This window comes from Strix uralensis, chromosome 3, assembly GCF_047716275.1.
Source record: "Strix uralensis isolate ZFMK-TIS-50842 chromosome 3, bStrUra1, whole genome shotgun sequence".
Lineage (NCBI taxonomy): Eukaryota > Metazoa > Chordata > Aves > Strigiformes > Strigidae > Strix > Strix uralensis.
In genome coordinates this window covers 75009792-75026628 of record NC_133974.1, presented here as the reverse complement: position 1 = coordinate 75026628, position 16837 = coordinate 75009792, and the positions used below count along the sequence as shown (strand labels likewise).

At 41.9% G+C, this 16837-nt stretch overlaps 1 protein-coding gene across 4 annotated transcripts in view; it reads left to right on the top strand.

Annotated features, from left to right (window-relative positions):
* The window catches only part of GRM1 (glutamate metabotropic receptor 1), a 198589-nt gene that overhangs the window by 169141 nt on the left and 12611 nt on the right, over nucleotides 1-16837 (top strand). The window contains exons 9-10 of one of the 4 annotated variants that reach the window (XM_074862922.1): nucleotides 14920-15004; nucleotides 15339-15530. The exons of 2 other annotated variants lie outside the window; for them this stretch is intronic. In XM_074862922.1, the coding sequence (XP_074719023.1) occupies nucleotides 14920-14980 (61 nt within the window). In that variant the 3' untranslated portion in view covers nucleotides 14981-15004; nucleotides 15339-15530. Of the gene's footprint in view, nucleotides 1-14919; nucleotides 15005-15338; nucleotides 15531-16837 lie in introns of those variants that run through there. One more of the 4 variants, XM_074862920.1, reaches the window with a different exon arrangement.

Sequence of the window (16837 nt, the reverse complement as noted above, 5' to 3'; positions counted from 1 at the left end):
TCAATGTTTTTTTCATTTCCTATTAAAATCTGGGATTTATTTGTCAGTTTTTCAGTAATTCAGATCCCTAAGTATGTTTCTCTGCTGCTTGATTCTGTAATTGTCCCTATGGCCACACTTTTCTGTCTGTAAGTGGCCAGCAGTGCTTCACTCAAAAGATTTCCAGCTTTCTTACACAACTTTCCATCCATTTTCTTGTTGTCTTTTCTCTTTCTTCCTAGCTTGTATTTTTTTCTACTTTTTAATTTTCATCTCTTTTCCTGCCTCTATCAAACCTCTCCTCTGCTAATCCAGTGAACTCCAATTCCTAAACAGAAAAGTGGCACCCATCTAAATTAAATTGCTGTGCAGACACAGAGTTAAATTGAGTTTTAAAAATGGAAACTAGTTTACATTTACAAGGGCAAGTCAGACTTATATAAGTCTTGATAAAACATTCACATACAACATTGCGCTGTTAGTTTAACTATATAGCTTGGGGACTAGAGAAAGCCAAGCCGCTCTTCCTTCCTCCTTCCTAAAGCAGAGCTAAAGAATTAACCAGGGAAGTCTATTAACACAGGATCTATTAGTCAATTCAAAACCTTCAGCTACATCTGGTGCTGATACATAGGTCAGAAAGTCCTCTCGAAAAATGTCTGTCCCAGCTGCATTACCCACAGAGTTTCAATGAAAATGACTTGTTTAGTAACACTGGTATTCACTTAAATAACAAAGCACGCTGCTTTTACTGATCTGTTGCACTCTAAAGATGCCATCTGCGCTCATGAGGGTTTGCACTCTATCTTACTTGGTTGAATTAAACTATAATCAATTACAGCCAGCACTCTTTTAAATAGAGCTGGCTGGGAAATTGCCAATGGAATATGTTTTCTCATCAGAAAACTCTGGCTTCTCAAAATGTTTCATAGAATTAGGCTTTGATGGTAGGGATCCTTTCCGTGTTGTTTTTTCTCATGGAGAGATGAAGGCATTTGGAAAGTGTGAGGGAACTTTAGCCCAACAGACATGAGTTAAGGCACTCACTTAGGTTAAGAGTGTCTCCTTAACTTCCCAGGTGAACACCCTATAACCAGACTATGCACTGTCCCAGGGTAAGTCTCCTCCTTTCTCTCTGTTCTTGACCAGTAATGTGTCCTGGAACAGAGGAAAAAATCCTGATGCAAACCCTAGAAAAATACTTTGTATTATTTTGTGAGAAACCTTGAATCTGGGTCTGAGAGATCCCTTGCAAGTGTCTTCAGTACCAAGCTATTGTCAGTCTCTCTCTCTTGTCAAATGAATATTTAAATATGTATAAAAAATGTAATCATTCCATCAAGAGAGATAGAGAGACAGTGATATCTGCTGCTTTTATTGAAGTCTTGTGGGGACATTTATTGTTAGAGTTTTCATCTTGATGACATTATGAGATCCTGGCTGTTACAGGATGATGACATAGGAGTGTTTTTTAGGAGAGGATTTTTAATCTTTTCTTTTTTTTCCCCAGCTGTGAGATTGTAACTTTCAGATATAGATCTTGCTGTGATCATTAGCCTTGTTCTTGACCACAAATGTTACTTTGGCCTATGAGGGTCAATCAGCTTGAAGAGTAGCACTCCTGTACAGTGCCTGTACGATTGCTTCCCTGAGGAAGCAATGCTCCTTTCTGTACTACTTGCAGAAAAAATAACCAGTGACATTGAAGATGCTGCTCTTGAGGAGGGTTCAGGAAACACCTTCTCCAGTCACTGCTTCAAATGTGCAGGAGGCACACTCAGTGTGCAGGAGGTTGAAGCCAGGCCTGCAGCCTGCAAGTCTTTTGTGTTGCTTTTCTATAGTCCACACACACACTTCAAATAGAGTTTGAGCCACACAGTAAGGCTCACCTCTTCACCCATGCTTCTCGTGGGCTGCAGTGGCATGAGAAGGATCGGTGTGGCAGAGGGGACCACAGGGGATAAGTTTTTTGGGCATCTTTGGGTAATTAGCTTCAGGTTTGGCCTTGGTCTTCACATATAAATGATTTTAAATTTATGGTTGAGACCTCAGGTCTGGACACCATTTTAGTGCATTTTGAATCAGAATAAATAAGGATTTAGTTGTCAACATAAATTGTGTAGCAAAATCTGAGTTGACAGGAAGGCCAACCAGCAAGACTCACTGAGTGGCCAGAACTCCACATTAATGCATAAGCCACCTGCTTCCCTGCTTGTAATTTTAATATATTTGCATTCAGTTATTTTTCCTCCAGCTGTCTGCCCTCAGAAATGAATGGCTGATTTTAAATATTTCCAAACATGTATTTTTATTTATGTTTTTAACATGTTTTGGCAGTCCATGCCTCTAGGCTGCTCTCACAGGCATCCACTCTAAGCAGTGTCCAGGCAGTCACCTGGCCCAAGGATCTCTCAAAATTACTTTATTTTATTCCAGTAAAAAATGTCAGGCAACCCAAGATCCCCTAGTACCTTCTCCTTGCTTCTTTTACAGGAGCCTGCTCCTGTTTTTTGTCCTCTCAACCCTGTATTGGGTCCCTACATACAGTTTTTTAACTGGCAATCAGGTTTCTCAATTACACCTAGTAACACATGTCTGTTCCCTTACCAAGGCTTAGGGAACCATCTGCTTTTTTGTCTTGCCAGTTATAAAATTATCTCTCAGTATTCTTAAGTTACTCTTTCTCTTTAAACTGACTTGCTGAGTTGCCATTTCATCTTGAGCAAGCTGTGCTGACATGCTGCATTTTTCTGGGACTCATTTCTCTTGGAGACTCACAGTCCACAAAGGTTTTTGGGCTCCTCAGCTCCTTCATTTTCAAAGCCTCCCACAGACAGTGAGGGGAATCTTAGCATAAGTACGTCCAGAAGGCAGGACATTTAATTTCCCTGTGTTTTTGTGGTAGTGGGAGGAGGCAAATGCACAATGCAGCATGTCAAGAGTTGGAGCTTCCAGAAACAGAGAGTAAATGTTCAGCATGTTCAGTTGCAGTCATACAAATGCAAATCTTTTGTAGCCTCTCACTTGATTCAACCTGAGTGCCTTGTCATAGGAAGAGATGCTCAGGAGTATTTCCTCTTCTCGCTCTCAGGTTCCTACTCCATGCAGTCAATATGCTATCATTAAGCAGGGGGTTATGGAGACAAGTGGGGAGGGGGGAGAAGTGTGAGCAGGACATGAAAACTCTTTTACTGTAAGTAAAACAATGGCTTTTGTCCTGACGTCTGCAGGCTAAAGTGTGTGAAATTGAACAAAACCAATCTCAACTTGGCACAGCCTCCCAGGGAATATTTCGCTCTTGTTGAAATGCATTAAAAGATCTGAAACAAGAAGATTTAGTGGAAAGTGTAAGGAGGATTAATAGTAACTCGTCACTATTGTACCTTCTCCTATAAAAGAGAATATATTGTTAAACTCCTGCGCTTCAGGACACGAGCCCAATCTGAGAAGTCTACAATATATTTAAGTATTTTCTTTGGTCTTAAATTTTGTCACCTTGCCTTCAGCATGTAAGAATTATCTTTAAATGCTTGTTGTACCGATTACTCTCTAGTGTAGTTTTATCTTCTTACAGCATTACCAAAACAGTATAGAGACAATTGATGAATCTAATAGGAAATGGTAGGCTAGCTTGCTTTGCAATTTAGAAAACTGATGCAGTGGGTAAACTTCTCATGTCCTGTAGTAGTATTGCATACACAATAAGACAGACCTTTATTTTTACCATTACAGACCTTGGAAAATACCAAGATCCAAGGCAGTTTCACTTAAACCTGCTGGGCCTGCACAGCCATCCTGCTGAGGCTTACCCCAAAGGGGAAAGGCATATTACAGAAGAGAGTTTTGGAACAGCAGAAAGGTTGTAAGATCCTGCAAGTGGAAAATAATACAAGGATTAAAAACAAAACAAAAGATAGTGGGAAAAATGATACAGTACAGGTTAGGTTTTTATTTAAATCATTTCTTTGCCATTTTATATCTGATCTCTCCATTAACCTAGCAATAAAATGTTGACATCCAGGCCCTGTTTTCAGTGCTGACTCTGTAGAGCAGTAGGACCACGGGGTGCAAGGCACAGTCTGTGACTGTGCAGCTCCTGGCTCCCTGTCAGGGCACGGGGCTCCACAACCATGGGGCATTTTGTTCACCCTTGCATCCCACCCAGGGCTTATCATGGAGGATTCTGCTTACTTCACAATGCAGATGAAGATGTGGCAGCTCTGGCGTGGCTCCCTGGTGCCACAGCTGTCACAGGGAAGGCAGGTGGCACCCTGGTCTGGCTCGACTCATCTCCCCATCACAGCCCGCCCTGGCATTTGCCTAGCTTCTGTATTCAGTGTAGTCCTTCACCCTTTTCTGAGGTTGCAGTGCATTTTTGGGAAAGCAGCTTGTGTGCTCACAAGGATAGTTGGAAGTTTTAATGCCAAGCATCTCTCTCAGCAGTTGGTACATTTGCTGGTTTTGATGGGCTATTTACTGGATTTAAACCATTAATGATTTTCTGAACACATAGCACTGTGGCAGGTAACGACTCTTACCCAGTTCTCTCATGTATGTGATGTGAATTTCAAATAAGAAAATTCAGCAAACTCAGTCAAGCTGTTCAGTCCTTGTCAGTATATTGATTTAAGTGAATATTTAAAACTCCCAGAAGACAGTTACATGTTTCCAAAGGGACTCTTACAATTGATGTTAAAGAATTGGAAAGAAACACAAAATAAGGGAGACTAAGACTTAATAATCCGATAACAATCTCTTCTACGGCTGCTGCAGGGTTGTCCATTAAATTCGAGCTATGTAATTATATGTAATATTGTTCTCTGTAGCCTTGAGTTTGCATTTGCTTTAATAGATATGATGTAATTCTGTCCCATGCACCAAAAAAGCACAGAATATGTGATAAGTAACTCTGAGATGTCACTTTCACACTTACATTCTTTATAGTTATTTAAATGAATACTAAAACATATTTATTTAAAAACCAGGCATGGCAAATGTGTATACAAAATTGTGTGTCTGTGTATATATATGTGCAAGATAATTAGTCTGGGGATAGAGAATTTATTTTTTCCTTCTAATGAGAAATAAGGGGCAAGGCTGCATAAGGCTGCATAAGTCACTCTAAGTTTTCCTTGCAAATATCCCAGCTAAAGGGAGTCCCAGCACATGCATAACCAATCACATGTCACTCCGAAGGCAAGTTCAGGAGCAGGGACAGATCTACAATATGATTGGCATGGTTGTCATCAAGTACAAGCCAAGAGGTCTGTCAGTTTAGGCTTATTCCTCTGGGTTTCCTTCGGTGACCAAACAGGGGCTGCTCAAGACTACATTTAAGGGAAATAAATTAGAAGAGCAATGAGGTTCTGCAGTGGCCTCCCAGTTTATCCCAGTGGGGGTAAACCCCCTCTCACACAAATCCCAGGTTATATTTGATTAGTTTACAGGGCACAGGACCTGCCCCTTGCGCTCCCATCCAGGCTTCTGCTTCTTTGTCACCAGTCAGAGCCACATTTTATTTGGATGGTCCTTTTAGATGAAAGGGTTGTTGTGTAAGGTTTGATGTAATTTCCTCCCTTTCTCAGAAGTTCCCAGTCCAGGGCAGTTTTGCCTCTTTCCTTCCATGGATATTCACAACTATGTTCTCCCAGGGGATCTGACAGGGCATAACTCCAAGGAATGGTCTCTGAGTGCAGCCTGGCTCTTACCAAAGGACTCCCAGAGAACTTCGCTTTACAGCTCCTTCTCTTATTTTGTTGCTCTCAGGATGCTGAATCACAAAATGTTGTTTTACTTACGGGCACTGCTGTAGCACCAGGCAGCTTTGTATAATGAATCTCAATACTTCAACACAATGACGCATAGATACACAATCACATCAGAGGGGAGCTTTACGGTTATGTACCACAATGTCTCCTTCCTGACTGAAGGGAAGCAAAGGCAGTACTACAGAAATCCCAGGGAAGGCTAGTATCTTTCTTGGCATAAAACATGGGAATAAGGACACCACTTGTAATTTAATTTCTTGCTTGACTGGATCACTTATTACATTTCCTTGTATTTTTGTATTTGTATATATTATTTATTGTATTTTTATTCTGAAATGTAGTCATAACAATCCAGTTGGGATGCTACAAAAATACACCAACTCAACAGTGAGTGACTCAAACATAAATATAAGCAAGTGATGTTTATCTGCTTATCACCATAATCTCACATTGCTTTTGGTGAAAATTCTCTATGTGAGAAAAATGAGGAAGAAATGTTCTCTTTTTAAGAGTGTCAAGTAAATAAATAAATGTTGAAGGTTACATCCAGATAAGCACCTAAAAACCTGGATATTTCCCTGTATTACATTACAGAAGTCAGACTCCAACTCTCATAAGCACATACTGAGGAAAAAAACCAAAACATCAACCCATGTTTGGGGGGGTGACCTGAAATATAATTCTAAAGTGCATAACAACCATTTATTTATTTAATTCAGCATTTTAACATGGAATTGAAAAAAGAACTAAAATACAAATCTCCTAGAGGCTACTTTAAGATTTTTAAAGTCAGGAATGCATTTTACCTCCTTCTTATCCTCAAAGGTGTGATGTTTCAGCCCTGTGCCTCAGTATTCACCTCCCCTCAGTAGAAGCAAACAGAGCTGTGATATTTCATGAACACATGATAATTCATGTACAAATACTTGCTAGAATAAACACACAGGATATTCTGCAAGTGTTTATTCTGCAGGGATCTCTGAGCCACCTTGTGGTTTCATACATCTTTGAGCTAATTTAGAGGTGAACAAAAATTTGGGTACTGAAGGATATCATGTGGATCTTCAATATGCTCTATATAAGGATAAGGCTATAAAACAGCACAAGCACTATACACATCTATATGCAGTTAATACACGGGTTTGGTTTGTTCCTCAAATTAAGATGTAGTCTGTAAAATATTCTTAATTCATCCCAGCAATTCAGTGCAAAGTTACGAACATGAAATGCAGAAGTACTGCTAATTTATTTAATCCTTTTTCATGCTTAGGGAACACAAGTACATAAGAGCCCAAGAAGAGGACAGCACTGTTGGATGTCACCTCTTTCACTGACGTGAAAGGCATCTCGCATTCTGGCTTGTCCACCGAGTTTATCCCTGCCTGCAATGAGCTTATTTCTTTGCCTGGGGATGCCCCACAAAACAAAACACTGCAAGACAAACTACAGATGCAGCAAACACATGCTAACAGAGCACCTGATTTTTAGCAAGACTCTAATTCATAGGCAAATCACACCCCCAGAGAGAGAAGATGGTCCATCTCTGTTAAGGGACTGTAGGCGTGTACAGTTTTCCACCCTGTTAGAAATTAAATTGTCTGAGCAGGGGTTATCCTGATTATACAGTGTTAGTCTCAGTCCAGTACTCCTCTGTTTCATTAGAGAAATATCTTTGGTGGATGTCACTAGCACATACGTTTTGTTTGCTGTGGGAAGAGGTCTGCACATTGCTCTGTCAGTTGATCAGTAATGTGTTTCAAAACAAATTTGTCAGGATGATGTCTGCTGTCACCTAGGCACAAACACCTGACTATGGTGACTTACATCAACACTGTAATTTGGGAAAGCTCTCCCCACTTCTGCCCTATCCTGAGAAAGGATTTGAAAAAAATTCTCACCAGCAGTAGCTCAGGTTAGCTCCCCCACACTATTTGTGCTTCCAGAGCTGGGAGTATTTTTGACAATGGGAGTTTTACTAAGCTTTGGAAACAAAAGTCAAGCAGTTTCACCTTACATATGCCTCAACGGCATGAACCACTGCTGATCACACTAGCCTTTGTGAGACCACAGCCTGCACACCTTTGTGCCTTACTATCATCAGGAGCTGAGTTACAGTTATTACAGGGACAGGACACAGCACACTAGCCAGGCACCTGCAGAAGACTATTTTTCTTAAAATAATCCAAAATTCAGATGCATTAATTTACAAACACCTGTTCTACCTCATACAACATTTAATGCCATCCTGATTTTTCCATTCTTCACATCACTTTCATAGAACACAGAGAAGATGCAGAGACTAGTGCTGGATACAATGTGTGGCAAAGCAGAGGCTAACTTCTGCTGCACTACTCAGTCCAAAATCTGGATGTAGTTTTTGCTAAATGCCTGTCCCACTGATGTTTGTAATGGAGCAACTTTCTTTCTTCTCTTTATGTCAGTCTATGGTGATTTAAGAGTTTGTAAAGGGAAGAGAGGAATTTAAAAGTCTCCATCTTTGCTTCCTGCTTGACTTTGATTTTCTTTTAGCTAGTATGGTTTGATGCTTTTTTCACCTGTCTTCTGATACTGTTTTCCATCTGTCCCAAATGCACTGAGAACCACTCACATCCAGAGCAGAGATCTGACCACATTCTCCTCTGTTCTCCCAGTTCTTAGCTCTGTGCCGCAAGGACTCTGAATGGCAAAATCAGCATTGCCAGGTCCAGAATTCTGCAGAACAGACTGTTACTGATTTAATATCCACACAGGAGACATCCACTGTCAAAGAGCCACTAATAATCATGACCAGCAACAGAAGTTATGTTCTCGGCTATGCCAAAGGACTCTAAGAAGCCACTTTAAGTGTGGGTTGAAAAGGAAAGTATATTGTATCAATAGAACATCTGCCTCCACATGAAAGTTGTTACAGACTATTTAATTTTGAAATAACAAGTCAGCTAATTCTTCCGAGCATGTATGTGCTCTGGCATTCAGCCTCCCACACCTAACAAGGATGGGTTAAAAGGCATTATCACTGTAAACAGCAAACAGTTGTGCAGGCTAGAAGGAATCACACAATTTGTCACTTTAAAGCCCACTTGAAAACTAAAAGCCCCAGGTTTCTTATTACTACATTATGAACAATTTACCATCTCTAGCTTACTGCTTCACTTATCTCTTAAGCTGTTTCCCCTTCTCTGCTCAGTGGTTCTTCTTTTGTGACATGCAGGATGTGGTTTTCTTCCACACTGTAAAATTAACCTTACAGAGAGAAAAAAAAAGAAAAAAACTGAATTATTGTCTGCTGGATTGTCCTTGAGCTAGATCTCAAGGTCAGATAAACATTAATGTCAGCACCAGAGAAGGTGTCCCTGCTGCCCCCGGTTTGGGGAACAGGGCGAGAGTTGTCCCTTTCAGCAGCAAATCATTAGATTAGCTCAGCTGCGTTGCAGGACCACAGCCAGAGATGTCAAAGCTGATCTTAAACTCTAGCAAAACAAGTGCCCCCTGACCTGATTCTAGCAGCTCCTCACCGGTAGATGGTTTGCTGGTGTTTGCAGTTTCAGTCTGAGCAGTCCCAGCTACCCCCAGAGAATCACAGGCTCAGTTTAAGTGCCCATCTGCAAGCCACCTTCTAGCTAGTATATCCACCTTCTCTTTACCCAGTGCTATTAATCTTTCCTCAACCTTAGTGTGATAAAGCCAGGAATGTCTGCTCTTGTTGCTTTCTTACTTAAAGCTCTTGTTAGACTTCCCATCTACTTCCGTTCTACGTTCTCTTCTGGTCATTTCTTTTCACGGCACAAGCTAGATCATTTCAGATGGTTCAGTTCCACCTGTTTTGTCTGGCTTGCAAGTCTTGCATTCCCAGATCAAGGATTGTCTGGAAATTGGGACTTATTTCATGCACTCATTTTTTTGCACCCCAAAGCTCCCCAAACCAGCCAACCAACCAGACAGCCAGCAGCAAAATACCCAAGAAACAACCATACAAACAAAAAACAAGCAAATCCAGGAGTCTGTGTAAGCCCCCATGGAGGGATTATCTACCTTGAGCAGACCAACAAGGACTGACAAGGGGCTATGCTTGAAAGCATAGCCACAGCAGCACAAACGACTGCAAAAAACGCCCAGTGAGCAGACGAAGCATGTGGGTGGCGTTAACCCCACCGAGCACTGCCGCTGGCTCTGTCCCTCAGCTAGCAGGTTAATGCCCTGAGCATGCAGGGACACCCCAGCGGCTCCCTGGGGGTCCTCGGGAGCTCACGTGTGCATAGCGTGGGCTCATGGGGGTGTAGCAGGGGCTTGTGTGTGTGGGCAGTAGGAGCTTGTGTGTCTGAGCAGTACAGGTTCCTGTGGGGTACAAAGTATGGCCCTAGGCATCTCCGTGCTCCCCAGTCAGTGAGCAGTCCTTCCTCCTTTACTTTCTCATATCTTCTGAAACATAAGGCTATATACATTTCTTAGTCCTTAGAGTTATATAGGTTATCTCAAAAATCTCTCCTGCCGCCATTCTGGACAGCCAAGAGATTTGCCTGTGGCTACTTTGGGCTATGATAGCCTGTAAATCCACATATGCTTCAAGCTGCCCTAAACCAGAAATTACACCTGAAGCCTTCTTTTACCCCATGCTGTCCCTTCACTTATGTAGGGATGAGGGCCTGGATGGCCGTGTCGCGAACTGGAGCAAGGAACAGATAATATCTCTTTCTCCTTTCTTTTTCTGGTTTAGCTGTGACCCAGATTAGGTGTCCCTGTCATTCCCTGTCAGTTGATTGAGCAATTGCACCAAGGATTGTGCTGGGGCAGAGGGGCATGTGGAGCAGCAGGAGGGAGCAGCCGGGGAGGGCCAGGGTGCTCCCCTGGGCGCACAGCTGGCTCCTGCTGGCCCCGGGTGGCCTGAAGTGCAGCCTTAGTTCTGTCTCCACCGTGCAGCTCAGCGCTGGGTCTTTCTGGGCATCCTACTGGGACTATGTTCTCCTTGGCGACTGTGACTGTTCTGTCCTATTTAGCAGATGCGCACACCTTGACAGAGAGGGGATGTGCTGTGAAATCCGCCCTGCTCCTCAGTCCTGCATGGGTGATATTTATCTGTATGTCTCACTCTGCCTAGCAAGGGTGAATGACCCTATAACCTCCCTCCTACTTGCAGTGCTTTTTGCTCCACAATTCTTAATGATTTCTTTCTCTCCAAAAACTGCCACTGCACCATTGATTAGCATAATTAAGTTAAAACTCAGAGAAATTATTGCCAACCATCACTTAGATTGGAATTCAGGACTCATGTTTTAAAAATGAATTTGTACTGAAAACCTGACCATCTTCCCAACTTCATCTATTGGGTTAATGTAATATATGGCAGAAATCTTCTATCAGATCCCGGCTTAAACAAAAGGCATTGAAAATGCAGCTCCTCTTCCTACAGGAAAAGGACGTGGCCTTGCTTCTTTTTATGTAGCTATATCTTGATCCAGCCAAGACAACCATGTACAAAACCTGACCTTTCAAGGACACAAACGTCAGAAGATGAACATGCTTCTGCCTAGGAAGATGCTAGATTTAGAGAGACAAGAGGATTTGGGATGAGTTTAGTTGAGCACTTTACTGATCCAGTTCTAAATATGAAGTGTGCTTACTTCCCCAGTCACCTTGCAGACTTAGAGGGTTGAGGAGGTGAAACGCAGGCTAGAATGTTTCTGGTGTTGCTGAGTTGTCCCTTAGGAGTGGGGAGGGCAGTCAGTCTGAATGCTGGAGCAGGAACTACTCTAGGATGTGATGGCAGTGTACCACAGGGCACATGGCACAAGGTTTCTCCTTTCCTGTATTAAAGCTAGGGGTTACACATAAAATCTAGGAGATGATTCAGGGCTATCACTGTAAGTTTCAGGATGACGCCATCATCACTTCTCTTGAATTTCCTCCCCACCTTGCTTTCTTCCTAATGTTATTGATGGTCAGTTGTTTCAGATTAGATTGTATAAAATTTGGGGCTGTGCTTTTCTGCATGTTTTTGACCGTGAGGAATGTGAAAGCTTTTCTTACAGCTGGGACAACATCTAGGGTGGAGGATCTCTGACTGTGGCTTCAGATGATAGGTAACACAGTGTCCTGTCCTTCAGTTGTCTTTGACACCAGACAGATTCATTCAATTTGCATCTGTTTGGAGAGTCTGGTTGAGTAGAGAGAATAATTCCAGAGCAGAAGTTGAATGTTTCTAGTTCCATAGCTGTTCAGATATAAAACATTACAGATAGCAATTTACACTTTCCTACAATCCTGACACAGCTGTTTGCCTTGTGGGATGATTCATTTACACTTAAGAGAAAAAATAGTGGCAAGAGTGACTCTTGCCTCAGATCCTCTATATTCCTCACTGCCGATTTCAACAGGACTGTTACCTACCCTGTTCTGAATGTCTGGCTAGAAGCATTTTTCTGCTTCAAAGAACATAAAGAAATTAATGCACTTCTTTCAGGAACCCTCTGCACTTCCACCCTGCTTCCTCTGCCAGACTCCCTGTTACTGCACCCAGGGGTTCATTAGAAAGCAGTTCAGACATTTTCATGATAGTATGCCAACTTCTTGTTCAAATGCACAGAAGATCCATCCTGCCTCTGGGCTCAGGATACAAATAACCACTCAGCAGGAATTACCCATAAGAAGACTGCCCCAAAAATGACCCATTAATCCTCATCTTGTAAAGATGGGCAGGCTACCTAATTTTTTGGTAACCACAGAAATGTACGTGAAGTACCATCACTGACTCCAAGGCTAGGAGGAAGAAGAGGGGATACACTATCATAATTAAAAACAGAAGGGAAAAAGAGAGGTACAGAGATCTGGAAAGTTATTCTGAATCAGGGATCTGCAGTATTAGCACATGCTACTACTAAGACAAAGCAGGCCTACAAGGATACTTCAGATTGAATGCTTCAAAACAATTTATTGTTATTTATGCAGTTGACAATGATTTGATAATTGCAAAATAATTCACTGAAGTATAATCAACATATGCACTACATTTCCCATAACACTATAAATCTAAATTTCCAAGTTCAAATCCTATTGAAGCATGAACCTTGAGATTTAGAGATGATTTCTGTAATGTATATGCTGTGTATCAGCATATGGGGATCCCCCTTGACCTTGACCAAAAGGCAGATCACTGCTTTCATGTAGCTTGGCAGCATTTTAACAACAGCCTCCCACAGAATGCAAACCTGGTGAGGCATTTGGGGGTTGCATACTCTATTACATGTAGTATCTGTGTTTGGTCTTGGCTGAGGAGCACAACTGCAGCCACAGTAAGGAAAGAGGTCATTATATTTTGAATATGATAGGAAGCATTTTGGACTGCTTGAGGAAGAAGGCTTCTTTCTTCCTTTCACATAACAGGATTTCATAACAAGACCTACAGATGCCCAAAGTTTGGAGAGCAAAATGTTCTGAACTCACTCCAGGGATATATCTGGGGGGAGCAAGGGGTGCAACTAAGTAAGCCAGAAGTGACTGCAAACTGCAGTAGCTGAGGGACAGTGGCTGACAAAGCCTGTTGACTCAGAAAGACGCAGGTCCCAAGCAGTGCTCTGAAACAAAAATCTTCCACCTTTTCCAAGGTCCCTGAGCAAGGCTCTCCATGTCTGTGTTCCATCTATGTGCATACACCACTGCACGTGTGTGAAATACATTTAGAACTGGATTTTTCTCTCAGATAATCAACTGCATGTTGCTACTTCTTTTGTAAAATTAGCTCCTGTGACTGAATAAACTACTAATTTCTGAGTTTGAACAAAGCAAGCACAGAAAGTCAAAAGCTCTTATTCTGCCAATAGATGAAGAAAACTGGAGTTCTGTAGAAATGTTGGGTATTCTGTTTAATCAGAAGCTTAATAATCTCTGTAACATTAATAGGGTGTAGGAGAGAACATGATAGCTAAGTTCCTAATTATGATTGCCTTTAAACTGTCAAATCTCAGAGATCTCATTACACCTGGTAAGGAATTTAATTATTCTAGAGACTTCAAAGTGAGTAGGTTTACAAAATTGCTCAGCAGTATGTCTTATTTGTGTTTTATTCATAATAGTTCAGAAGTCATCTCAAGGCATCTACCTCTCCAAAATGGGTATGCATGTATTCTGTGTACATCACGCTGTGCTCCTGTGCTTTAGTATGTGGTGAGAAGAATGGCTTGTTTAGCTCATGAGCAGCTGTACTGAGTATGTAGTACATGCACATACCATCCATGAATCTGTTGTTTTGAGGTAAATAGAAGTCTGGCAAGCATGCACTATGATTGTTTGATGGGGATAATTGCTGAATTTTGATTTGCATTTTATTTGCAATACAATGACAATTTTTTTTTTTGCAGAAATTCATTGATACATTCCATGTGCAAAAATACCTGAGATTTTTGTCAAAGCACGCGTGTGTGTATATATATTTTTATTGATACTGGGGAAGACAAATGAGAGTTTACATCCGCTTGGTAGGGTAAGGAAGAAGAGAAAAATGAAGTGGAAATTGTCTTATATTAATGGCCAAAACTGCAATTTGCAATCCCTTTTTGAATTACCATTGCAGATAGAGCATCTAGGAGACCGTTCATTTTGTGTCTACCTCAATAAGGCCAACATTTCCTTGAAAAAAAGAAGTACATACAGTGAAATCACATATAATGAAAGCTAGTGACTATTCAGCTACACCTCAAAAGTAAAAGAAAAGAAATGTTTAGAAAAGCAGATTAGGGGAATAAGAGACACAGGAAAAAGCAGGAGCTGAGAATATATTAAAAACTCCATCAACAAAAACCTTTGGTGATGCTTTTGTAAATAAGATGTGAAAGGCAGATGCTCCCTTTTCATCATTTCACCCTGCGTTGAGAATACCAGGAGAGAACTCCCTCTGACAGCTAGATGCACAGCAGCCCTTGCTATCTGCTATGTAAAGCGCATCAGGGCTCAGCAGAAGAAGCAGGAACGAACACCATGAGAACCTATTTTAAACAGTACCATGCTGGAGCCAAGGAAAAATCCATGTGGAAGTCGAGGTGACAAGAGGAGAAAAGATGGGAAAGCCCACAGTGACCCTTAGGCATAGGTCAGGGACAGGCACCCTATTGAGTGGTATAGCCACCATGTGTGCACATGTGTATAACCACTCACTGGGTGTCTTTTTCTTTTCAATCTTCAGGAAGAGGCAGCCAGAGTTCTCGCCCACCAGCCAGTGTCCGTCGGCACACGTGCAGCTTTGAAAAATCCCACACTGCAGTGAATGTGTAAGAGAAGCTGCATGACAAAGAGTGGTTTTACCCCTTGCTTTCTCTTTCTCATTGGTTTATCATGTCTAATGATGGGACAAATGTGGTGCATGCCATTAAAGATGGGAAATTTGCTTATGTCCCCTGTTTCACACAATGCCTTAATCTGATTGTCCGGATGTGATGACGAGGACACTGAATAATTTTTTTTTGCAGCTTTTAGTATTTTTTTCAAAGCCTTCGATTTTATTTGTAAATGCCTACAACTTTGCAAATACATCCTTTTTTTTTTTTTTTTGTACTAATTTTATCTTCTTTTTCCATTTAGCCAACTTTTTTTTCTTTTTTACAGTTTTGCATGGAGATGACATTATCCTGCGTGCTTTAAACAACAATCTAGTAGCTGTCTCATGGCAAGAAACCTTTGCTGTGCACAGCTCCTGCCAGCTGTGCTTGTTAGTGAACTGCTGCTGCAGAGCCAGCAGAGGGAAGACAGAAAACACTGGTTTGGTGGGATTTGCAGAACAGGGAAATCATGAACAGGCACATGTGTATAAAACCACCAGAATCTGGCCCAGGAACAAACAGTTGCCCTAAAGTGTCTTTGAACAATAGCAGAGAAATTTTTCCTGTTAGAATTTCTGAATGATGTTCAGATTCTGCATGTTCTCTGTTCAGTGAACAATAGCGAAGTTCAGCTCTTCAGAAACAAGAAGTGCAAATACTGCCCTCTGAGCAAACACAAAGCTGCTGGAGAAAACATGCTAGCTGTTGCAGAAACAGAAAGGCCTCGCCTCATTTCTTCCAGGACAGATTTATACTCGTTTCCATCTGATAAACTACAGATGTGAAACAGTCCTGCTCCCTGCCTCAGGGAAGGTTGTGCAGTGACTAGGTGAAAAGTTGCCTGTGATCCACTGACACAGCATTTTGAGCGGCACCGTCTTGCTACAGCCAGAGGTGCTGTTCAGCTCTGCTAATCAGCGACAAAGCATTCTAGTTCTGTACAGTCTCCGACAGTCTGTGCTAGTTGCGGACACGTAACAATGATATTAATCAGATCTGCCCCTCTGATTTGCAGATCAGAAGAAATACATCAAATATGTCATACATTTGGAGCAGTTGTGATGGTTTTACAGGGCCTGTGCAGCAACCAGATTTGCCACCCCGAAAAGCAAACTTTACAAAGCCAGTGTAAAGAGCAGTACAAGCATTTTGTTATTAGCTTCCAGTCCTACAACAATATGCCCTTCTTTTCTGATCTGGAACAAGTGCTGCAGATTCCCAGGGCACAGATCACCAATTGTCTGTCTGGAAAGACTGACGATGAAATAGGAGCCCAACACAGGCGTACCATTAAGAGGCAAACGCGAACGCAACAACAGATTATATTCAAAAGGCATGGGAGCAGGCTGTAAAACTCCTGAGCACAGAGAAGGCTGAACCTACTGCTTTTTGCATGACAATGCTTGGGATTTTTTTTTTTCATTTTGGAAAAAAAAATCCTCATCCACATGAGCTCCTGAGAAACATCTCTGTTGGGACTCCAACCAGTCAATAGGACTTCAACTGCTTATGGCAGCTGCACTGATAAGAAAGGCTTTAAAAAACAGCGGAGCTTTTCAGACCTGCTGAGCATGAAGCTTGCTATTTTGGCTTACCTGCCTGTCCCTGCCCCTCAGGTTTCCCTCTCCCTCCAGCCAGGACTGATGCTTTCAGAGGCCCACAGTGCTTCACTGTGGCCAGGGGAAGGGCACATTCTCCATCAGCGACTGACTGTCTGAGCTCCCTGTGGCCATGCAGCCCGGGCTGAGCAGTAGGCCATACCACTGGATGCCCATCACCACTGCC